General features: G+C 36.3%; 1 protein-coding gene across 3 annotated transcripts in view; it reads right to left on the bottom strand.

The window, feature by feature from the left end:
• The window catches only part of MACROD2 (MACRO domain containing 2), a 2,135,582-nt gene that overhangs the window by 1,604,250 nt on the left and 505,710 nt on the right, over positions 1–25,622 (bottom strand). For all 3 annotated transcript variants that reach the window (XM_011962618.1, XM_011962604.1, XM_011962612.1), the window contains exon 4: positions 1,708–1,737. In XM_011962618.1, coding sequence (XP_011818008.1) covers positions 1,708–1,737 — 30 coding nt within the window. The remainder of the gene's footprint in view (positions 1–1,707; positions 1,738–25,622) is intronic.

Raw genomic sequence — 25,622 nt, 5'->3', positions numbered from 1 at the left:
CCAGCACTTTGGGAGGCCGAGACGGGTGGATCACGAGGTCAGGAGATCGAGACCATCCTGGCTAACACGGTGAAACCCCGTCTCTACTAAAAACTACAAAAAAAAAAAAACTAGACGGGCGAGCCCGGCGCCTGTAGTCCCAGCAACTCGGGAGGCTGAGGCAGGAGAATGGCGTGAACCCGGGAGGCGGAGCTTGCAGTGAGCTGAGATCCGGCCACAGCACTCCAGCCTGGGTGACAGAGTGAGACTCCGTTTCAAAAAAATAAATAAATAAATAAAAATAAAGATGAGGTAACTGAGGCTTGGAGATATTTACTAACGCTTTCATGGTCTCCACACAGTAAGTCCAGTTCAAATCCCATACTCTTTTCATGATACTCTGGCATAGAACATGCATTGACATGTGATAATATGAAGAGCATTTTCTAGTTCAAACACTTTTCTATTTTTCTTATGTCCAAGATTCTGTTTTTAAAAAAACCAATTGTTCTTACAGAGCAACAAAGGTTAAATGTTTAATTTCCAAATAAAAATTACTATGAAACCTCCTGATGAAAGCCTAAGGCTCTGCACAATCCTATCTATTTCAACTGTAAAAAGAAAGAGCAAGAGAGGAAGGGAGAAAGAGAGTGACAAGGAAAGAGAAAACAAACCTAGTTATGTCCATCTGGGCCTAATATGAAAAGGACTCTGTTCTAATTGTATACTTTTTTCTCTCCTACTATATTATATATACTGGGACTATGAAAGCTTTCATCTTCCTAAACTAGAAATAAAAATACAAATAGTTACAAGATTTTAGTATCAAAAAAATTCCCAGTACAGGAATCTCTGTCTCCCTCAGCTCACTTTGATCTCCTTCTCTTTATCCTCTAACTGAGCAGAAAGAAAAAGCAGAGTGTCAACAGTAATTTCTTTTTTATTTTTCAAAGTAAGTGGCTGATATATTAAGCTCTCAAGCTACAAAGTCATGAAAAGCAAAAGAAAGTCATTATAGTGGAAAAAGAAACCATAGCCTCCAAATGTACTGTTGTTTAGAATTCATATTAAAAATAACTCTGTAGGCCGGGCGCGGTGGCTCACGCCTGTAATCCCAGCACTTTGGGAGGCCGAGACGGGCGGATCACGAGGTCAGGAGATCGAGACCATCCTGGCTAACACGGTGAAACCCCGTTTCTACTAAAAATACAAAAAAAAAACTAGCCGGGCGAGGTGGTGAGCGCCTGTAGTCCCAGCTACTCCGGAGGCTGAGGCAGGAGAATAGCGTGAACTCGGGAGGCGGAGCTTGCAGTGAGCTGAGATCCGGCCACTGCACTACAGCCTGGGCGACAGAGCAAGACTCCGTCTCAAATAAATAAATAAATAAATAAAAATAAAAATAACTCTGTAATACGTAATACTCTGTAACTATGTACACACATCATACATGTGTGTTCATATAGCTTATAGCTGTTACACCTTATGCCAAAAGTAGAAATGAAAAGTTTGACAAGAAGAAAAGAGTACTGTGTATATCTTGAAGTCAATTAAAATAACATTTAACCAAACCGAGGTATTCATATTATAAATTATTTTTGGAAGATTAACATTTTTGTGGTTGATGACTATAGCAAAATTTTCTTTGAAGTGTCATAGAAGTTACTAAACATCTTGTAGTTGGTATAGCAATAAAAATGTATTATAAGTTAAGTGATGTTCAGGACTTACCACCTCCTCCTCCAAGAAGACTGGCATTTGCTGTTTAAAACAAAACACAACAAAAGACATTAAATAACATGTATAAGAGATATAGTATATCAGAGTAATTCAAGATAAATCTGATAATGATCATATGTCTCATATACATACAGAAACATAAAATATTTACTTTCATTTAAAGACAGCTTATATTACTATTTTATGAGTTTGAAAATTAAAATATTTCACTATTTTTATCTTTTTCTCTTCAAATGGCTATTTTTATAATATATTTCCTTCTAATGAAAATAAACACATATTGAGACTGTTTTATTCTCAATTCTGTATCTAAGTTAATCTTCTGAGCTCTCCATTTTATCAGTAGAATAGAACAATATTATTTAGCCAATTTTAATGATTTCAAAGGACAATGTAACAAAAAAGTATTATGGTAATTAACATTAAGTTAAACATAATGAAACAAAGCAATCACAAAACATTTTGCAGTAAGAAATAACTCTTAAATAGTAACAATTCATTATTTTTTTGATTAACTTTTCTATTTTGAGGAAAGAAATAAACGTTAAACAGTGCTGTGGTGTTTCTTACCTATTTATTTATTTATTAGCCCAGCACACACATTTATAGGAGCTAAATAAGTATAAAATAATTCCATTTGGATTTCTTTCACAAGGTCAAATTTTTAGGAAGTTCCATTGCAGGTTTCTGCTGAAGTATTAAACAACCTTATGCCTAAATTTATCCAAATATAATAACCAGAAAACATAATTCAATATACATTACACTGAGCTTTATTCCATGGAGCTCCTAAGTATCACAGGAATTATTTCTTGCCACTAAAAAACAGCCCAGCAGTAATACAAGGAAAGTAGGTAGCAAGCAAACTCCCCTTTTTTGTGAAAACTGAGTTACCAAAAGACTTAAAAAAAAAATTAGGAAAAAGGAGTAGAAAGTCTTGTACTTGAATTTTACCATGCTGCCCACAGACCACCCATTTCATAATTTAAGAGGTGCAAATATCATTGTTAATGATTCAATCAATAAATAATGGATCATTTGAAGAACAAATGCCCATATTCATAGTTCTATGACGTTAGATATGTGATAGCTTACTGATTATTGTTACACTAAAGAGAATATCATGAAAATGCATGGAGACCAAATGCTATTTTCAATATGTCAATATTAAGAGTGTCAAATTTAGTCTCATATAATCTTCCAAGTATGGGACTAATTGTTGCTCTTGCTAATTGCCCTCAGTACTTTTGTCGCAAACATGTCCCAAGTAGCAATGTCATTAATCAACCATAAACAAAACTCACTTCTGATGTCATAAAGTCATCTGCCACCCTGTCACTCAGGTCTGCAAGTCCCTCTGACTTTACCACATGTAAGTGTGTGATATTTACACAGACAGTAGCCAGAATTTAAGGTTCTGCCTTGAATCCAGCTTTGTAGCTTTTGAAGTGGTAACTTATTGAAGAGGCATGAAGACAGACATCAAGAATTCTACTTAGTCTCATATCCGTTAGTGGAAAAGAGAAATTTCATGATCAACCAAACATTTTCTAAAATCTTAGCTACATGCATTTATAAAACCACATGAAATTTCACACTCCTGCTGATTTTTTATTTTCATATTTGACTGAGAATTACCTCCCTATCTATAGGTTTTCCAGTTCCCTGGGACTCCATCTGTTGTCCTCCAGTTTTCACATATTCATTCATAAGGAAAAAGGTATTTTTAACAACCAACAACAATAATAAATAGGAGCTCTTCACTTAAATTACCATGCTCAGTAGCACAGTAAGACAATATAGTCTATTTTCATCCAATGTTTTGCTCAATAAAGGTGGAGGCTGCCTATTTTGAGAGCACAGCCTAAGGCCCATCTGTTTAACCAGGCACTTGTCCAATAGATGTGGATGGATGGGTAGGTGTAGGAATTGGAATTCCAGTTCTGGCCAATCATCAAGTTAGTTTATGTCGAATGTGTGTTCACGTATTTTATATAAGCATATCCAGTAACATTTTAACTTCACTGTAGAACTATTTTACAAAATTTTGACCCTCTACATAGTACACAATCATTTTTAAGGTAATTCTATATGTATTACTATCCATGTAATAGAATCTTAATTTAGGTTGCATAATCATATTCAAAAAAGTTCTGATAACTATAAATCCAATAAGGATTTTTCCAACGAATCCATCAAACTTGTCTATTTTATCTATTTCTATTCTCTAAAAAATAACAAAAAAGTTAACTTTATTAGCAAAAATGTCAAGGCACTTTTCTTCAGCAAAAGTGACATAAAAATACGCAAGTAAAGGTGAAACTTTATTGTTATTTATAGTATTACTTTGCCTCCACAAAGCACTCTAATAACTGGTTATCCAACATTCATTGGTCAGGTAGAATCATGTTACTTCTTCCATTTTACAGAGGTGAAACGACTTTTGTGTGTCTAAAATTAATAATAATTTAGTTTCTACTTCATTATCTCCAATAAATTGAGATATATCCCAATTAGATGGAAGCTTCTCCAAGGCAAGGTCTGAGTTTAATGGTTTGGCCTGCATCTAATAAATTTTCAAGACATGTTTTATAATAGTGAGATAATTGGTAGGTTTAGTCAATTTCTTCATTAATACAAGGGGGATTTGTTTACTGAAGTGTGTGAAGAAAGCAAACTTTGACCCTTTTTCTTCCTATAAAATCAAAGATTACTTAAGAAACTCTAAAAGCCTATCTGGAAATGCTTAGTAAGAATGCATAAAATATATTTATGTCCCTATCTAAATTTCTTCCGAGAGGGCATTTTGGACATGCTTCCTATTAATCCTACTGTTTCACAGAGAAAGGAAAAGAAGAAAAGGAACAAAGAAAACTTGAAGTTCATGAACATGATGCCACTATTTTTAAAACAAGATTTAAAAATCTCTTCTCTGAGCATGCTTATGAAGCAAGACTATTTTAATTCATATTTCCCTGAAATAAAATGTCTCTTTTATTACCAGTGGAGGGAAGGAAAAAATCAAGTTACAGTAATTGTCTCAAAGATTGATTCAATGCAAAACTAAAATGAGCCATTACAAGATAATGAATATGTGTATTGCACTTTTTCTTCCCCCTAAAATAACTTCACGCAAGGAGATGGAATTTTACTGTTTATAAAGTGAAAACAACATGAACACAAAATGGAGAAAAGGGTTATCTGAAGCTAATTTCGTAGTGTCAACTATGGAGAATTGATTTCCAATACCCTAAACAAATGGTTCCATTTTTAAAGTTTATGAGAATTTTTTCTTTCATTTGAACCTAGTTTTAAATTTTTTAATTAAAAGTATCAAATTCCTATAGCTATAAATATTCACTATTAAAGTATTAAAACCAAAAAAAAATGAATACAATATAGGAATCCCTTTCCTGGGACAATTAGCCTAAATGAAAAATGATCATGGCAGTTGTCAATACCACATTAATTTATGTTCTTCTCAAAATACAAATGAAAAATGCTGGAAGAGGTAACTCATGTCAACCATGAGCCAGGAGGCTGAGGCAGGAGAATCACTTGAACCTGGGAGGCAGAGGTGGCAGTGAGCCGAGATCATGCCACTGCACCCTGGCCTGGGCAACAGAGCAAGACTCTGTCTCAAAAAAAAAAAAAAAAAAGTATTTCAAATACCATTTTTTCTTTTTGCCCAGTAATTTTTATTATCTCCACAGCAATTGTTTGTTTTTCCACTCCATTTCCACCCCACCCAAGACTATCTGCCAAACACACAAGAGTCTGGGAAACGAGTCTTTAAACATTGATTAAAACTATTTGTGCAGGGTTTTGTTTGCTTTTCATCATTATAAAGGAAATTATACTTGTTTTCATCCTAACAGAATCCTGACCACCTAGTTTAGTTTATTTATTCTGCTTTCTTATTACAATAGAGCACATGGGATATCAAAAGGACTGTTGGCAAAAACTTCCCCAGGAGCTCTATTTAAAACACCAATTTCATTCACAACGTGTTATCCCCAAAGATACAAAAGCTGAAATACCACCTTTCAGAATGGCATACATTATATTCCCTAGAGTTTGAAGCTCTTTAAGTAGGAAGTGCTAAAAAAATCTGATAAATTAAAATCCCAAGCACATGCATGATTCTAGAACCACTTTACATAGGAAGCAACCATCTCACCTGACAGCTGTGAAAATACAATCTATGCAGACAAATACAGCTATCAATTTGGCAACAGGCCTCTGCCTATGCTTTACTAGATTTATACCTCCCAAACAAAATCAACAGAATGCTGGAGATTTTGGGCAATGGTGTAATTTCCTGCTTTGGAGCTGACGAAGCAAGAAAATTAAGAACAGGCTTAACTGATTCACATGTAGAAACCAGGCATAAATACATGATTAATACTTTACAGTTCATGCTACTATAGAATTTGAAGAAGACTGATTATTCCAGTATCTGTGTTGTTTGTACAAGCTGTCACTCACTATGAAGTCAAAAATAGAATAAATGACCACTACGACTAATAAATAGGTGAAAAGGCATCAGAAATTGGAAGTCTTACTTGGGATGCTTCACATATAAAACAAAATAGAATTACTGTTGTTAAAGTACAAGGGAGGAGCTACAGCTGGTCCTGGTTTGCCTTACTAGGTACTCAGTGACTTCTATGAATATCGTAGCATGCGGAACAAAAAAAAAAAAAAAAAAAAAAAAAAAAACCCACCAAAAGCTAAACAAATAAACAAACAAACAAAAACCCCACTTATTTGGTCCAACCCCTTTATTTTACAAAAGTAGAAAGCTAAAGAGGATCAAAGATGTTGTTAACTCACTTGTCTAAGATCAGACCCAGAAGAGCCAACCATAAAATAGTGTCAACTTAGATGTTTAATAATAACAAATTATAAACATGTTTATGTGTCTCTGTGTGTGTATTGCAGCCCTCCTGCTCCCCAAAATTACATCCAAAGATGGTGATAGAAAACAACATGCATGGAGTCTACTCAATGTTACTTTACCCAAGATCGCCTAACTTAATTGTTAAAGGGTGAACTAAAGCATTAGCAGGCAATTCCTACAGTTCTATTATGCAATGCATCTAATGCAAAATGAGAGAAATCAGAATGTGTTACACACCAGTCATCCTTTATGACAGTATATTGTAGATCAATTGTAATTTTGATAATGATAATACTGGCTCAGTTACAAAAATGGGATTACTTGAGTAACGCAATCTGGGGCTTTCCCAAGAGTGAACGAGAATATCTAAATAGGGAAAATTTAGTTCAAATGTTTATTAGTTTTATGGTTATAATTATATGAGACACTTGAACAGTAATTTTAACTTGCCTTTGACAAGAAAGGTTTTAAATAAATACAAACCAATTTTCAATTTAAGAAATGAAAGATGTGCTTATTTGAGAGAATGTGATATGCTTTTAGCCTGATTAAAACATAAGCCTCAACATGTACCCATATATTCACACTTTTGGGGGAGCTGGCTGATTTGTTTCAATAAAACCAGAAAGCACCTTTAAAAAATACTATCTTACCTAGTTCCAGTATCTCATATTTCTTATAATATTATAGCATCCTCAATTCTCTAAAATAATGAAATAGAAAGTGAGATTTTTAAAAAAGTTTATTACAATTTTTATATTACACTTGTATTTAAACAAACAGGCCAAAAAATAGTTCTCAGTCTTAATAAAGATATATGAAGACTGAGATGCAAATGACCTCAAATGAAAAGGACTTGGGGCTAGTGGAAAGGCATAGCATGATTCCCCTGAGAATTCTTATTATGCTGTAAAATCCATGAAGGCAGAGGCCATATTCGTTGGTATCAATGGTACAATGCATGATTCTTGGCACACAGTAGGTACTGAATAAATACTTGTTAAATATATAACAAAGGGAATGAATGGAAGATAAGCGAATGAGAGAGAGGGGAAGGGGAAAGGCATATTTCTGGGACAGGTGAGAGACCTCCGATAATGGATAATGACTTCTTTACCATTTTGCAGCCAAGTGAGGCTGTGCCTCCAGACTCTTATCATTGACCTTGAGAAATTTCCTTAAACTCCAGATTAAACTCTTGGAGTTTCTGTTTCTTAAAGAGTAATCACTTTTAATCCTCTCAGCAAACCTGACATGTGCCAGGCTCCATGGCATACATTCATGTGACCATATTGGTCACAGTACAGGTTTGCTGAGAGGAGTAAAAGTGCTAACTTACATGAATGTATGTCATGGAGCCTGGCACATGCAAAGGGTCAGTAAATGTCAGCTTCCCATTCCATGACCTGATTTACAGTGTCATTCCTTGCAACCAAGCTAGGACTTAACAGAAAACCTCTACTGTTTCAGACCAAGTCCAAAGTCTGGCATTTTGTGGGTCTGGGGCCATGTTCATCTTTGGGAATAGTTTTCTGTCCCCACTCTGAGATGTTCACTGCTATGCCCTCAAGGGAGTTTAAGAAAGAATTTGGGACTTATGTACAGAAGAGGGTGAGGAACAATGCCATCTTCAGATTTTCTTTTTTAATTTTGTGTTTGGGCTTAGGTCAATTAAACAATAATTCTGTAAGCCCGTAAAGTAAATGGATGTGAATATTTTGCATACTATCTATGTTTTTCTCTTCTGCGTTATTTTGATTATTTAGTTCAAAAAGAATATTGGGGCTGGGCACGGTGTCTCACACCTGTAATCCCAGCACTTTGGGAGGCCAAAGCGGGCAGATCACCTGAGGCCAGGAGTTCGAGACCAGCCTGGCCAACATGGTGAAACCCCATCTCTACTAAAAATACAAAAATTAGCCTTGTGTGGTGGCACACACCTGTAATCCCAGCTACTTGGGAGGCTGAGGCACAAGATTGTTTGAACCCAGGAGATGGAGGTTGCAGTGAGCTGAGATCACGCCACTGCACTCCAGCCTGGGCGACAAGAATGAAACTCTGTCTCAAAAAAAAAAAAAAAAATGCCAGATAACTCCTGTTTACTCTTCAAAACCCATTCTCTGTACTTGCCCCCGTTCTCTGCCCAAGGCCGCTGATCTAGGTACTTGGCATCAAAAGGCCCTCTCTTAACATCTGTCTCTAGTTGGGTTCAGTCAGTGGGGAGCCCTGGCAGATGACAGGAGAGATTAGAATGCATTCAACATTTTCTTCCCTGGTTCACTTCCTGTAAGCTTATTGTGAATGGACTATGTCCCTTTAAAGAAGGTCACCGTTTCAATCAAGGTTCTTTACAACACGACTTTTTCTCTTTCTCGGTTCTGATATCCTCCCCCTCTCCTTTTCTCTTTGTGCCTTGGGTGGCAACAGCTGTGCTGTTGGTGACCCCTGGTCCATGAAAAATTCCTCGAGGTTCTCCTACCCCACACCTGGCTCCAGCTCTTGAATTATTGTAATTTGACTGCATCATCTGTTTCCTGCTGGGACCTTGATTGAACAGATATGTTTTAAACAGACTGGTCACTGATGGTGGCTAGCCTAAATCTCATATTCCTTCAGAGGCTAACTCTCTTAGTGCAGATGGTTATAAGGATGGCCCCTGTTCTATGTTTCCATTTGAAGAATGACCAATATAGCAGACTGTTTACTTTGTTAATTAAAAAACATAAAATACATAAGTATAACAAATTATATTTAAAACATGTAAAATATAAAATAATACATACTCATTTGAACATGTTAAAGAATCAAGTATATTAAACAAACTCAACTCCTCTTATCTACCATTCCCTTCCACACTTTTCTCCATGTTCTTATAAATATATGCAAATAGTTAAGGCTTCTGAGGTTACGACAAAAATAAAATTGCCATGCAATATACATTTCTCGTTTATCAATAAATATATTATGGCTCTAACTAATGAAATAATATATAACACAGTATGAGATTCCAGAGTTTGAGTAACACTACTCCCATTACTGATGGGCACTTACATTGTTTCCAGTTTTGTTATTAGAGATAATGTTCTAGTAAAAATCTGTGTGTTCGTGTGTGTGTGTGTCTGCGTATGTGTGTGTGCATCCATATACTGGGGTTTCTATAAAATAAGTTCTCTAAAAAGGGGCTCCTTGTATATTGTTGGTGGGAATGTAAATTGTACAACCACGAGGGAAAACAGTTTAGAGATTTCACAAAAAACTAAAAACAGAGGTACCATATGATCCAGCAATCCCACTCCTACGTTATACCTAAAAGAAAGCAATCGAACTCTGAGGTATACCCAAGAGAAAGGAAATCAGTATTTCAAAGAGATTTCTGCACTCTCGTGTTTGTAGTAGCACTATTCACAATAGTCAAGATTTGGAAGCAACCTAAGCATCCATCAACAGATGAATGGATGAAGAAAACATGGTACAGCTACACCATGGAGTACTATTCCGTCAGAATGAGGAACGAGAATCTGTTATTTGCAGCAAGGATGGAACTGGAGGTCATGATGTTAAGTGAAATAAGGCAGGCACAGAAAGACAAATTTTGCATGTTCTCACTTACTTGTGGGAGCTAAAAATTAAAATAATTGAACTCATGGAGATGGAGAAAAGAAGGGTGGTTATCAGAGGCTGGAAAGGGTATTCGAGGAATAGAGAGGAAGTGGGGATAATTAATGGGTAAAAACAATAGTTACAATGAGTAAGACCTAGTATTTGATAGCACAACAGGGTGACTATAGTAAATAATAATTTAGTTGTACATTTAAAAATAACTAAAAGTATAATTAGATTGCTTGTAACACAAAGGCTAAATGTTTGAGGTGATGGATACCCCATTTACTCTGATGGGATTATTACACATTGCATGCCTGTATCAAATAATCTCACATACTTCACACACACACACACACACACACACCCCTAATATGTACCCACAAAATTTCAAAATTAAAAAAAAGTTCTCCAAAGTATTATGGGTAAAAGGACATATGTACTTTTTAAATTTAAGAGTTTAATAACATTATTTTAAAACATATATTAAAATATGTTTATTAAAATAAGTCAAAATTAGCTGAAATGTAACATGCCTAAGTATAGTTTATAGAATACCTAAATCATCAGTATTATTTTATGTTTGCAAATGATTAATTTGAATCAAATGTTTTGGTATGTTAGATGAGATTTCAGTTCAATGGGGTGCTTCTGATGTAAATATAAACTACATCAATGAAACATTTTCATCTATACTTGAAAGATATTTAGTTTCAATTTCTGACAGATTTCAAATATATAAATTTTTTACTAGTCTTCTTTTAATGTAAAAATAGTAAAACTGTCTCAACTAATGGTAAGTCTCTTTAACCACTTTCTTTTCATGTTTATTAGATACAAAGCATGACAGGTCTTGAACTTAAATGCAAATGAAAAACTTGGCTAGAAAAGATTACAGTAAGAAATTTTCCACTACTTTCTAATTAAATTTCTTGAAAATTTAAAGTATACTTTAGAAGCTGAAGGTTTAAAAACTTGAGAAGATAGGCCAGGCACGGTGGCTCATGCCTGTAATCCCAGCACTTTGGGAAGCCAAGGCAAGTGGATCACCTGAGGTCGGGAGTTCGAGACCAGCCTGACCAACATGGAAAAGCCCCATCTCTACTAAAAATATAAAATAAGCCAGGTGTGGTGGCACATGCCTGTAATTCCAGCTACTAGGGAGGCTGAGGCAAGAGAATCGCTTGAACCTGGGAGGTGGAGGTTGTGGTGAGCTGAGATTGCCCCATTGCACTCCACCCTGGGTGACAGGAGCAAAACTCCATACCAAAAAAAAAAAAAAAACTTGAGAGGATATTAACTTACTAGAAAGATATGGAAAATGTATCAAAAACCCCACAAAGATATGTAAGAATACTTCAGCTCAGTAAGAATCAAGGCTAAATATCATGTTCCCATGATAATTCTAAGCTTTCTGCTTCCATTCATCTAAAATCAACCATTAAAACACTTCATGTATGTCAAACATTGTACTAGGCACCCACTGCTTTTGTACAAGTGTAATGGAAGGCTAAAGAGAAATGGAATGCAACGGCTAAAAGTAATCACCAGATAATTACTCAAATTTACATTTATACCCTGTATCCTAACTAAAAAATAAAATAGCTTACATTTGTCATTTTTGTTAGATGCCAGGCATATTACTAGCTAATTCAGTCCACCAAAGAAGCTAATGAAGTAGGTACCATTTTCTATTTCCACTTCATATGTTAAAAAAATTGAGACACAGACAGGTTAAGTAACATATTCAAGATCAAAGGTTGGCACCAGTATTTGAAGCCATGTAATGTTACTAGAAATTTCACACTCTTAAGCACTTCCCACAAGAGAAGCCAAGTTCCATACCCTCCAACCCACAAAAAAAACATCAGAGTAAGGAATAAAGTAGAAATTATATAATCCCTGTTTCTGTATTTCTCTTTTTTAAACTACTGTAGCATATGAAGACTTTCTCTAGTGGTGCCAATTCTACTTACAATAAATTAATGAAAATTCAATGGAACATATGTTTCCATTTCTTCTTTTTCCAATCTAGACACATCATTTTAAAGCAATATTCTTTTTCCAGTTTGTTAAAGTCTTGTTACACATCTAAAGTATGCTGGGTCATGCAGAAGTGACCTAGCTCTGCATTCACCCTAATGCAATGCTTGGATCATCAAGAAGTTTGAACTAACTTCTTGCACAAATCTAACTCATGAGGTGGCCAGCTTATAAAAATCATAAAACGAGCTCTTGTATGATTCATTTCCATTAGAAAGTTATGCTCTGAATCACCAAGCCAGTGGACAAGCTGACACATACTTTAGTAAGCTTATCAAGGTAGAAAATATGCCCAAAATAACAACCAAATAATGGAATATACAAATAGATCCTGAAGACAATTTTCTAAACATCTATTATTTATCAGACAATGTTTAAGAGTTGATCTTTATGATATCTTAATCCTCAAAATAATCTTGCAAATTGGGAATTTTACTTTTCCTATAACAAATGAGGAAAGTGAGGCTAAGTTACTTGCCCAAGGTCATGGGCTGGTAAGTAACTATTCAATCCAATGCTTGAGTCCTCAAACAAAGGCATCAAACAATGTTCTTTTCAGTATGCCAGACTATATCTTAAGGAATTATTTTATTTCTCCCAAATTATTTCAAAATAGATGGATATTCAGTGCCCACAAAAAGCAATGTATTCAGTTAACACCAACGTCAAAGGCAGTATTACTGGTTTTTGAACCAAAGTTACCAGAAAAAATAGCATTTACATACATCATACAACCTAAAATTGTAAAAATTTAAATACTTTCTATACCTTTCCCATATTATTTACTAACATTATTACAATCAGCAATTTTGATCTCACAAAATATGTAATTATCTAAAGGAGAATACTCCTTTGAATATTACATTTAATATCCTGATAACAATAGCCAAATTTTGACATTTAAAAAGACAAAAATTCTCAGTATGACCTTAGGTAATATGAACAATTAAACATACATCGCTATTAAACAGGGCATATATTTCTTAATTATCAATGCTTGAGGTAAATTTAGATTTTTGAAAACAATAATAAATAGTACATTAAAGTTTGACTTTCACCAAATAAATGCAAACTGGCTAACCTAAGATTTTATATGCTTACAGTAAAATACACAAAATGAAAGTAAAATATATGTTTTCATTTGTCATAAGTTTTCTATCATTTAGCACTCCTCATCCTTGAATTTAGGACAATCAAATACAGAATCTTTATCATAACCTGAAATAGCAAATGAAAAACCATAATTTTTCTTTCCTAAATAAGTCTGATAATTTAGTTTCAAATTGTAGTTAGCTTCTATTAATATATAGTAAAATGTTAGTTACATTGTTCAAGGATGAAATAAATACATTGTTATGTTTACAACAGTTGTAAGTATAAAACAGTCATCTCCTTTAAGACATGGAAAAATATAACTTTATCAATATCAAGTTTAATTATTTATCACACAAGACACTTTTTTTCTGTACACAGGAGACAAATTATAATTTGCATCCTGTGGACATCAAAAAATACTAATTACTTTTGTTATTACAGTTCCATCAGGCCAGCTGTGGATTCTATAATAGAGATTAGTTTTAGTCTGTTGCATAGAAAAGCACTGATATTAATCTCAAACAGAAGTATTGTCATTGGTGAGAAGCCGATTACTGACTACAGAGGCTTTTAAAAATTATTATTATTTAATAAATCTCTCAGGATAACTAAATAATACTTACTAAAACTAGTTGTAATTCTAATGTCACTCTAAGACTTCTAAAGACCAGAAATAAAATAGATGCAGTAACAGGTAACAAGAGAATTTGCATATGGTATTCCACATGCAACAGATGTGGTGTCTACCCAAAAAAAAGTATGTAATATTAATCTTTAGTTTCATCAATAGTTATATAATTTTGGGCAAGTTACCGAAACCTCTATGCCAATTATAAAGAATACAAATTATAATTTAATTATTTAACAACCATTTTTTAAGTAGTCACTATTTGTGGCTGTTCTGGAACAATTGCCGGAAATAAACAGGTAAGTAAAATAGTCACATTAAATTATATAACTATAGGCCAGGTGTGGTGGCATAATCCCAGCACTTTTGGAGGCTGAGGCAGGAGGATTGCTTGAGCCCAGGAGTTTCAAGCTGTGCAACATAGAGAGACTCTGTCTCTACAATAAATAAATAAATAAATTGCTGGGCATGGTGGCATGCACTTATTAGTCCTAGCTACTCAGGAGGCTGAGACAAGAATATTGCTTGAGCCCAGGAGTTTGAAGTTACAGTGAGCTATGATTGCGCCACTGAACTCCATCCTGGGTGATAAAGCAATATTTTGTCTCTTAAAAAAAATATATATATATATATATAACTATAGTAAATAAATCTATAAAGTATACATTGTTATTTTTATTATATAAAAATCTTAATATTTAAACATCAGAATCATGACATTGGAGATTTTTTTTTTAATTTTTTTACTAGTTGATGAGAGATTACAATATTCTATTTTGCAAAATTTTGCCCTCTCAGATGAAGCTGAAGTCTGGTGAAGATAGCATAATTTATTTTTTCTGGCTCCTCCTCCCACCCACTCCTGCTAAATACAACTGTAAACCCTGGAGATAATGTGAGAGGCAACCAAAGGAGAACTCTTAAAGGTGCAAGAAGGAGGGTAAACTGATTAGAGAATCCAGGACTGGAGGAACAGCATAGTTGCAGGGCACCTTACAACATCCCACCAAAAGGAAGAAGGTGACCCAGGCGCCAGCATTCTCTGACATCCAATGTAGCAATAGAAAGCAGCCCAGGTAGGCTCAGTTCTCCCTGGGATTGAACAGGAGCCCCACTGAAGATAAGTTGACGAACCAGCAGGAAAAATATTCTCCTTCTCAACAGGGCCTGAGACTCCCCTCTCCTACCAGAAGACACAGGACAGCACCAGCACGGGGGGATCAGGCCTCAACAAGCACCTGCCAGGAGGATCTACGGGCCTGATTTTCCTCTTCCACACCAAGGGCCACTGATGGCTGGGGAGCACTGGCATTGAGGATCTTACCACAAGCACCCAGCCCAGGAAGAGCTTTCCATCTCCCACAGACAGGAGGCATCCTGTCTCAACAAGCTTCTGGCCTCAGAAGTCATTTCTTTTCCACCAGGCCTGAGAATCCCCTCCTTCACCAAGATATTTGCAGGTGGGAGATGCTGGTGAGGGAGGGGTGGAGGGGAATCTCCACCACAGTAAGTAGCTGGGCCTGGCAGCACTCCTCATCCAGTCAGACCAGAGACTTTCTTTTCCCCACCTAGAAACATAAAGAAGCCTAGCCTAGAAAAATGTGTTCTGTCCCCTCAGGCATCACAGTATAGACCCCTGGGAGCCCCGCCAGCACCAGATACACAAGGCCCACCAAAATAAGACCAAAAAATCTTGGAAAATTAAGTTGTCCTTAGAACTACTGCCCACTAAAGTAGGCTAGGATCTATGATCTAAACCTAACAGAGTTACTACCTACTAAAATAAGGGATTTGAATACGACCCAGAGTCTCCTAAAATGAACAGAGCCTCAGAAACCCATGGGACAAAACCAAAAGATCCCAGAAGTTGAGGAGAAAGAGAGTAGGGCCTGAAGGAGTATTGAGACGCATAATAGCTGACGATGTCACAAATTTTGTGAAAGAGATAGACCAACAGATCCATGAAGTGAACCCCAAATAAGATAAGCAAAATAAGGTAATTTTTTTAAAAACACATGCTATTATTAAACTTCTGAAAACTAAACACAAATTAAAAAAGCTTGAAAGCAACCATAGAGAAACAGAACATTTCCTATAAAGGAACACCAATTCAAATGACAGCAGATAGTCCTTAGCTGGCAGCCCCTTCAACAATTACCTCAGCAAAAAATAGCTGCCTCACTCTAGATCATGCCCCTTCCCTCGGTAGCTCATATCCAATATCTTGGGGATATGAGTCATGGCCCTCTGCCCAGTGCTGATACTTATAGGGATAAGAAGGCCCAGGCCTTGCCCCAACTCAAGACAACTCTGAAGGCCATCTCAGCTTCCTAAGGGTTCACCTGATGCCTTCGTTGAGACTACAACATAGTTCAGCTTCTCCCACTACTCAGTTTTGCTTCCTTTTCCATTCTTTCACAGGTTTTTATCCTAAAAATGCTCCCTGAGTAATATCCTGCATGCTAATCTTTACCTTTATCTCAGAGTCTGCTTTCTAGGGTACCTATCCTTCAACCATAATCACAGGAATGGGTAATTGCAGGAAAAATCGGCAGGCATTTAAACTAAATGGAGTGAGTCTTTGACCACTGGAAGCTCCCTTTAGAATATGGGGCATCTGATGCCTCTTTACCCTTAGTTTTAGTTTTCAATTCCAGTGCAATAAGAAAAGTTTCCCTCAACATCTTAAAGCATTCGGCTAGTTTGAACCTTCATTTACAAATGTTGCTTTAAATTAAAATTCTATTATTTTAATTTTTAAATTAGACTTCAAACTGCCAATGAGTAAAATTAAAATTAATATATATAATATTAATGATAATGATGCCAGTGTATGGAGTCATTGTTAGAGCAAGTATAAAAACTGTACTTTTTGAATACTTTTTAAATGAACCAGTATAGAAAGCATTCTGAAAACAATTTTTTCTTAAAAACATACCTAGAAAGAAGTAGACCTATACAAATTTGTGTGGAGGAAGCAAGGAAGCAACCTCTTGGACACAGAACTATTCTTACAGCTCTGAATAATGTAAATATCAAGAGCCTGGTGTTTCCTATGTACAATCTTGTGCTACAACTTTAAAATTTCAAAATGTAGTAACAGTTTACCTCTTACTCGATGAACAGTGTTGTGCTAGCCTTGAGAACTTGCTAAAATCATGCCACAGACGACTGATTTTCTTAGCGAACACTTGGTGATCGCATTGCTCCAAGTGCCCAGAGAGTCATCACAAGCCACTCTAATTCATCCCAACTTTTGTATGTTTTGAGTGAACTCCCTGGAATCTTGAAGCTTCCTGTTTTCTTCATCTCATGATAGTACCCTCTTCGCTTGTGCATTTGAACCCCTACTATGCTTAACTAATGCTACTTGTCAGGCCGTTCCAGTAGCCAAATTCTGTCCAGTCCTCTTCCCGCCTCTCAATTCTCTGGACACAAGATACCACTGCAGAAAGATTATTCTGATGTTAACTCTCATTGCCTAGTAGTCAATACTCTCTACTTCCTCTGTGGTACCTGAGAGACTGACAGTCTCAATTATGCCACCAGCCTGAGCTATAATTCATTTTTTCTGCCACATGTTGGCCGTTTACTGTGATTCTGCAAAAATGATACAGATATGGATAATAATAAAGTTGAATATATGTTTTAATATAAAGAAACATTTCTTAATAGAAGGATGAAAGGATTAGACCAAATTACCTTATTTATTCCTCTCTGTTTAGTTAATCCACTATATTTTTGTTCCTCGTTAAAATATTAAGTCAGATTTTGCTCACTGTTTCTGTCCATCAGCTGAGTTAGTGGCAGAATCAGTACCAACTGATTGTGAGTCAAATTATAGAAAAAAAGGTAATATGCCAGGCATGGTGGATCATGCCTGTAATCCCAACACTTTGGGAGACTGAGGCAGGCAGATCACTTGAGGCTAGGAGTTCGAGACCAGCCTGGCCAACATAGTCAAATCCTTTCTCCACTAAAAATACAAAAAGTTAGCTGAGCTTGGTGGTGCATACCTGTGATCCCAGCTACTAGGGAGGCTGAGGCATGAGAATTGCTTGAACCTGGGAAGCAGAGGTTGCAGTGAGGTGAGATTACACCACTGCACTCCAGCCTGGGTGACAGAGGGGGACTTTGTCTCAAGACAAAAAAGAGGTAACAAATGAAGGTTACTCAATTATTCATTTCTAAGCTACAAAGTGACTAGTAGCTCAGTAAGCAAGACTATGTAGCATGCAGTTGCATAATATTCAGGAAATGTCCTATATTTATTGTTTAAAAAATGTAAAACAGTGATATGTTTCTTTTCAGTTCTGCAGTTTAATTCTAATAAACTTACCATTGCTATTAGTTTTTAAAAAGATAATATTTCTAATTGGTAATTGTTAAAGTGAGTCAATAAACTCCAGAAGAATACAGTAGACAGACATATTCAGCAGTTGGTTCAACTTACCTCTTCTAAAGTTGTTAATCTCATGACTTTTAAAATATTTTCTAAATATTCATTTGTATAGAGGCATGGCTCATGTTTTCATTCAAATTGATCCTGAAATTTAAAACTTTTTAGTGAATATTCAGGTACAGGAACATTTTAAAGGTCACCAATCAGATTCAAACCAAATAACACTACCCCGAGAATCTGAAAAGTCTTGGGGTAGTGTTATATCAGACTCTGAAAGGTCAAAGACAAAGAGAAGATCCTGAAAGCAGTAAGAGAAAAGAAGCAAATAACATATAAGGGAATTCCAATACATCTGGCAGCAGACTCCTCAGGAGGAACCTTGTAGGCCACAAGGGAGTGGGATGATATATTCATAGTGCTAGAGTTAGAAAAGCTGCCAGAAATACTGTATCAACCAAAACTCTCCATCAGAAATGAAGAAGAGATAAAGATCTTCCAAGATGAACAATTAATTGCTACCAGACCTGTTCTAAAAAAAAATGCTAAAGGGAGTTCCTCAAACTGAAAGAAAAGGATGCTAATGTGTGAAAAGATGCTAATGTATGAAACTATCTGAAGGTACAAAACGCATTGATAAAAGTAACTTTGCAGACAAACTAGACTTAATTTAATACTTACTCTAATACTGTAATCATGGTGTGTAAACCACTTATATCTTTAATATGAAGACTAAAAGAAACTATTTAAAATACTTATATTAATTAATTACTTAATTATGGTATAGGCAACATAAAAAGATGTAAACTGTGACATCAACACTTCTAAACATTGGAGGAAATGGAGTTAAAGTATACAGGGTTTTTTTGTGTGATTCTTTTCTTTTTAAGATAAGTTGTTATCAGTTTAAAATAATGTGTTATAACTGTAAGATGTTTTATGCAACCCTCATGGCAACCACAAAGTAAAAACCTATAAAAAATAAAATAAAAATAAGAAGCAAGGAATCAAAACACACTACTAGAGAAAACCACCTAACCACAAAAAAAGGAAAGCAGGAGAAAAAGAAAGAAAAGATCTAAAAAACAACTGGGAAAAAAAAAAAAAAGGAACAAAATGGCAGGAATACACCCTTACCTATCAACAATTACCTTGAATGTAAATGGATTAAAATCTGCAATTAGAAAACATAGAATGGCTGAATAAATTTAAATATATGCTGCCTACAAGAAACTCACTTTACCTGTAAGTACACACATAGCCTAAAAGAGAAGAGATGAAAAAAGACTTTCCATGCAAATGGAAACCAAAAAGAACAGAGGTGGCCACATTCATTGCAGATAAAATAGACTTTAAGTCAAAAACTGTGAAAAGGGACAAAACTTTATTGTATAATGATAAAGGAGTCAACATAGGAAGAGGAAATAAAATTATAGATATGTATGCACCCAACATCAGAGCACCTAAATATATAAAGTAAATGTTAATAGACCTAAAGGAAAAGATAGACTGCAATACATTAATAGTAGAAGACTTTAATACCCCACTTTCAGCAATGGACAGATCCACCCAAGGAGAAAATCGACAAAGAAACATCAGAGTTAAACTGCATTCTAACCAAATGAACCTAAAGGACATTTATGTAACATTCCAACATCTGTAGAATATGCATTCTTGTCAACAGGATATGGAACATTTTCCAGGATAGAACACATGTTAGACTACAAAACAAGTCTTAACAAAATTTTAAAAATTGAAATTGTATCAAATAACATTTCCAGCCACATGAAATAAACGTAAAACCCAAAATTATGAAACTACTAGAAGAAAACAAACACTTCATAACATTAGCTGGGCAAGGATTTTTTGGATAAGATCTCAAAATCACAGGCAACAAAAGTGAAAACAGACAAATTGGATTAAATGAAACACAAAAGCTTCTGCACAGCAAAGGGAAACAATCAACAGAACGAACAGACAAACTGGCAGAATGGGAAAAAAACATTTGCCAGCTATGCATCTAACAAGGGGTTAATATCTAGAAAATATAAGGAACTCAAACAGCTCCAAAGCAAAAAAAGTTTAAAAAAAATAAAAAATTCCAACTAGAAAATGGGCAAAAGATCTGAAGAAGCATTTCCCAAAAGAAGACATACAAGTGGCCAACAAGTGTATGAAAACATGCTTACCATCAATAAGCATCAGGGAAATGCATATCAAAACCAAAATGAGATATCATCTCACTCCAGTTAGAAAGGTCATCATTAAAAAGACAAAAGGTAACAAATGTTGGCAAGGATGTGAAGAAAGGGGAACTCTTACACACTGTTAGTGGATATGGAAAGTAGTTAAGTTATCACAGATGACAGTATGGAGGTTTCTGAAAAAATTAAAAATAGAACTACCATATGATCCATCAATCCTACTTCTAGGTATCTATCCAAAGAAAATGAAATCAGAATGTCAAAGAGACATCTGCACTGCCGTGTTTGTTGAAGCATTATTCACAATAGCCAAGAAAAAGAATCAACTTAAGTGTCTATCAACAGATGAACAGATTGAAAAATTTGATGTCAATACACAATGGAATACTATTCAGCCCTAAAAAACAAGACAATTCTGTCACTTGCAACAATATGGATGAACTGGAGGGCATCATAAGTAAAATGAGCCAAACATAGAAAAATAATTACCCCATGACCTCATTTATACGTGAAATCTAAAAAAGTTGATCTCATAGAAGTTTGAGAATAGAATAGTGGTTACCAGGAGCTGGGAAAGGCAGGCGGCTACAGGTGGATGTGGAGAGGGTGGTCAGCCAGTATAAAGTTACAGTTAAATAGGAGGAATAAATTCCAGCGTTCTCTTGCATCATAGGGTGACCACAGTTAACAATAAATAATACATTACATACTTCAAAATAGCTAGAATATAGGATTTTGAATATTCTCACCACAAAGACATAATAAATATTTGAGGTTACACATGTACTAATCACCCTAATTTGATCGTTACACATTATATATGTATTGAAACATCACATTCTACTCCATAAATATGTATAATTACTATGTGTCAATTAAAAATAAAATAAAACTTTTAAAAATATGAATAAATAAACCTCTTAGTGAGGGTCTTGACTATAAACTCTGAATCTACCTCTCCAGCTTCGTTATCCTCCCTTCCTAGCTTCTTACATCTTCCAGGTCCAGACCACACACACAGTCCCACGTCCTCACACTCGGGCCTACACACACACCACATACAAAAACACCTGAGTCTAATGCCAGGCAGCTCACTCACCAGGACCACCAAATACCAGGCTCCTTCATCACTTCATGATTGCTATAAGCAGTGTTTCTGCCTTCATTCCCTGGACAAACTGCTATTTAACAATTAAGACCCACCTCAAATGTCATTTCCTCTGTGACACCTTTTCTAACTCCTTCAGGTACAATTAGATAGTCCTTCTTATGAAGGTCCAAGTATGAACACAAGCTTTTCTACAGCACCTACCTCATAAAATTTTAATTAATTATTTCTCTGGGTCCAACTCCATTAGGCTATGAACTTCCCAAGGAAAATGATTACAATGTATTCATCTCATTTTACCCAGTGCCCACATCAATAAATGGGTTACTTCCCAGTATATGATTGTGGTGATTAAAAAAAGATAATTAACTAATGCACTTAGTAGCACATATAAAGCATTCAACATATGCTAGAAATTGTTTTCTTAAGTATTAAAAACAATGCCAATTTTACAGTAAGCATTCTGTAAATGCTTAGTAAATGAATAAAACAGGAATGAACAAATGAATGTTTGAAAAATGCATTGCAAACAGAACTAAATAAAAATCAAGCAAAAATATGACTGTAACAATCCTATTATTAGAAAGTAAATATTCCTTACAAAGATTTAACAGATTGCTTATTCTAAACAGCAATCAGTTGCTAGATTATTACATACAGAAGAAAATCAAAATATTAAAATTAGTTAGAATTATAAAGAAGAAATTTATTCAGCAGAAACTTAAAATTTGTTGAAACTCTCCTGAATGTTAATTAAGATTTCCTGAGTTGGTTCTAAGGAAATGCTTTTAATAAGTCAATGTAGACCAATAGTTGTCTCCCTTGCAAATTTTAAATCATGCAAATCATGCTGAACATCATAGCTAACAAAAAGAAAATACTGCTGATTTTATTTCTTTTATATTATTTTTAAAACCTTGCTGTCCCATTTGCATACATTTTCAAGATTAATAAGTTAATCATTTTTTGAAGAGATTTTTCATGTTTTACCCCTCAATAATTTTCCCCTTAAGGTAGTTTCCTGCATTAGATAACTACACATTAGAAAGAGTACCTTCTAACTTAGAACCTTAGAAGGCACTCCTAAGGTTCATTTTTGTTTTAACATTTGTATACTTGAATTCATAAATCAATGAAACAAAAATTAGTAAAATTCGCATGAACTTTTATTTTGTTACTTAGAATGCTGCACCATAAGTCATGATAACAGTGCCATCAATTAACAGAAACAGCGAAGATACTACTTAGAGACATCATTCTAAATGTCAGTAATGCCCCTAGGAATCCTCTATTGTAACTAAAGCCCATTAAACCTCACATAGAAGGCATAGTGCCAGTATTTAAATGAGGAAAGGCTCATAATGCTGTTGTCATTCAGCATGTCAAAATCTATCAGAGAGGGCTGGCAAGATGGCCGAATAGGAACAGCTCCGGTCTACATCTCCCAATGAGATCCATGTAGAAAGTGTGTGATTTCAGCACTTCCAGCTGAGGTACCTGGCTCATCTCACTGGGACTGGTTAGACAGTAGGTGGGCTCGCCCACGGAGGGCGAGCTGAAGCAGGGTGGGGTGTTGCCTCACCTGGGAAACCCAGGGGGTTGGGGAACACCCTCCCCTAGCCAAGGGAAGCCCAGAGGGACTGTGCCATGAGGGATGGTGCATTCCAGCCCAGATATTACGCTTTTCCCATGGTCATAGCAACCCACAGACCAGGAGATTCCCTTGGGTGCCTACACCACCAGGGCCCTGGGTTTCAAGCACAAAACCGGGCAGCCTTTTGGGCAGACACTGAGCTACCTGCAGGAGTTATTTTTACATACCCCAGTGGCACCTGGAATGCCAGCAAGACAGAACTATTCACTTCCTGGAAAAGGGGCTGAAGCCAGGGAACCAAGTGGTCTAGTTCAGCAGATGCCACCCCCATAGAGCCCAGCAAGCTAAGAGCCACTGGCTTGAAATTCTTGCTGCCAGCACAGCAGTCTGAAGTCAACCTGGGATGCTCGAGCTTGGTGCATGAAGCGGCATCCATCATTACTGAGGCTTGAGTAGGCAGTTTTCCCATCACAGTGTAAACAAAGCCACCAGGAATTTTGAACTGGGTGGAGCCCACCACAGTTTGGCAAAGCCACAGTAGCCAGACTGCCTCTCTAGAATCCTCCACTCTAGGCAGGGCATCTCTGAAAAAAAAGCAGCAACCCAGTCAGAGGTTTATAGATAAAACTTCCACCTTCCTGAGACAGAGCACCTGGGGGTAGGGGCAGCTATGGGCGCAGCTTCAGTAGACTTAAACTTTCCTGCCTGCTAGCTCTGAAGAGAGAAGATCTTCCAGCACAGCACTTGAGCTCTGCTAAGGGACAGACTGCCTCCTCAAGTAAGTCCTCGACCCCCATATCTCCCGACTGGGAGACACCTTCCAGCCGGAGTCAACAGACATCTCATATAGGAGAGCTCCAGCTAGCATCTGGCAGGTTCCCCTCTGAAACCATGCTTCCAGAGGAAGGAAAAGGCAGCAATCTTTGCTGTTCTGCAGCCTCTGCTGGTGATACCCAGGTAAACAGGGTCTGGAGTGGACCACCAGCAAACCCCAGCAGACCTGCAGCAGAGGGGTCTGACAGAAGGAAAACTAACAAACAGAAAGGAATAGCATCAACATCAACAAAAAGGATGTCAACACAAAAACATCATCTGAAGGTCACCAATAGCAAAGACCAAAGGTAGATAAATCCACAAAAATGAATAAAAAATAGCTCAAAAAGGCTGAAAATTCCAAAAACCAGAACGCCTCTTCTCCTCCAAAGGATTACAACTACTTACCAGCAAGGGAAGAAAACTGGATGGAGAATGAGTTTGATGAACTGACAGAAGCAGGCTTCAGAAGGTGGGAAATAACAAACTCCTCGGATCTACAGAAGCATGTTCTAACCCAATACAAGGAAGCTAAGAACCTTGATAAAAGGTTAGAGGAATTTCTAACTAGAATAACCAGTTTAGAGAAGAACATAGATGACCTGATGGAGCTGAAAAACACAGCACGAGAACTTCATGAAGCATGATACCTTATTAATAGGTGAATTAATCAAGCGGAAGAAAGGATATCAGAGACTGAAGATCAACCTAACGAAATAAAGCATGAAGACAAGATTAGAGAAAAAGAGAATGAAAAGGAATGAACAAAGCCTCCAAGAAATATGGGACTACGTGAAAAGACCAAACCTACATCTGATTGGCGTACCTGAAAGTGATGGGGAGAATGGAACCAAGTTGGAAAACACTCCTCAGGATATCATCCAGAACTTCCCCAATCTAGCAAGACAGGCCAACATTCAAATTCAGGAAGTAGAGAGAACACCAAAAAGATACTCCCCGAGAGGAGCAACCCCAAGACACATAATCATCAGATTCACCAAGGTTGAAATGAAGGAAAAAACGTTAAGGGCACCCAGAGAGAAAGGTCAGGTTAGTTACCCACAAAGGGAAGCCCATCAGACTAACAGTAGATCTCTTGGCAGAAACCCTACAAGCCAGAAGAGAGTGGGGGCCAATATTCAACATTCTTGAAGAAAAGAATTTTCAACCCGGAATTTCATATACAGGCAAACTAAGGTTCATAAGCAAAGGAGAAAACAAATCCTTTACAGACAAGCAAATGCTGAGAGATTCTGTCACTACGCGGCCTGCCTTGCAAGAGCTCCTGAAGGAAGCACTAAATATGGAAAGAAAAAACTGGTACCAGCCACTGCAAAAACATACCGAATTGTAAAGACCATCAACACTATGAAGAAACTGCATCAACAAATGGGCAAAATAACCAGCTAGCATCATAATGATAGGATCAAATTCACACATAACATTAACCTTAAATGTAAATAGGCTAAATCCTCCAATTAAAAGACACAGGCTGGCAAATTGGATAGAGTCAAGACCC

This window comes from Colobus angolensis, unplaced genomic scaffold (genome assembly GCF_000951035.1).
Source record: "Colobus angolensis palliatus isolate OR3802 unplaced genomic scaffold, Cang.pa_1.0 Scaffold117, whole genome shotgun sequence".
Taxonomy (NCBI): Eukaryota; Metazoa; Chordata; class Mammalia; order Primates; family Cercopithecidae; genus Colobus; species Colobus angolensis.
This window is presented reverse-complemented; position numbering and strand designations above follow the sequence as displayed.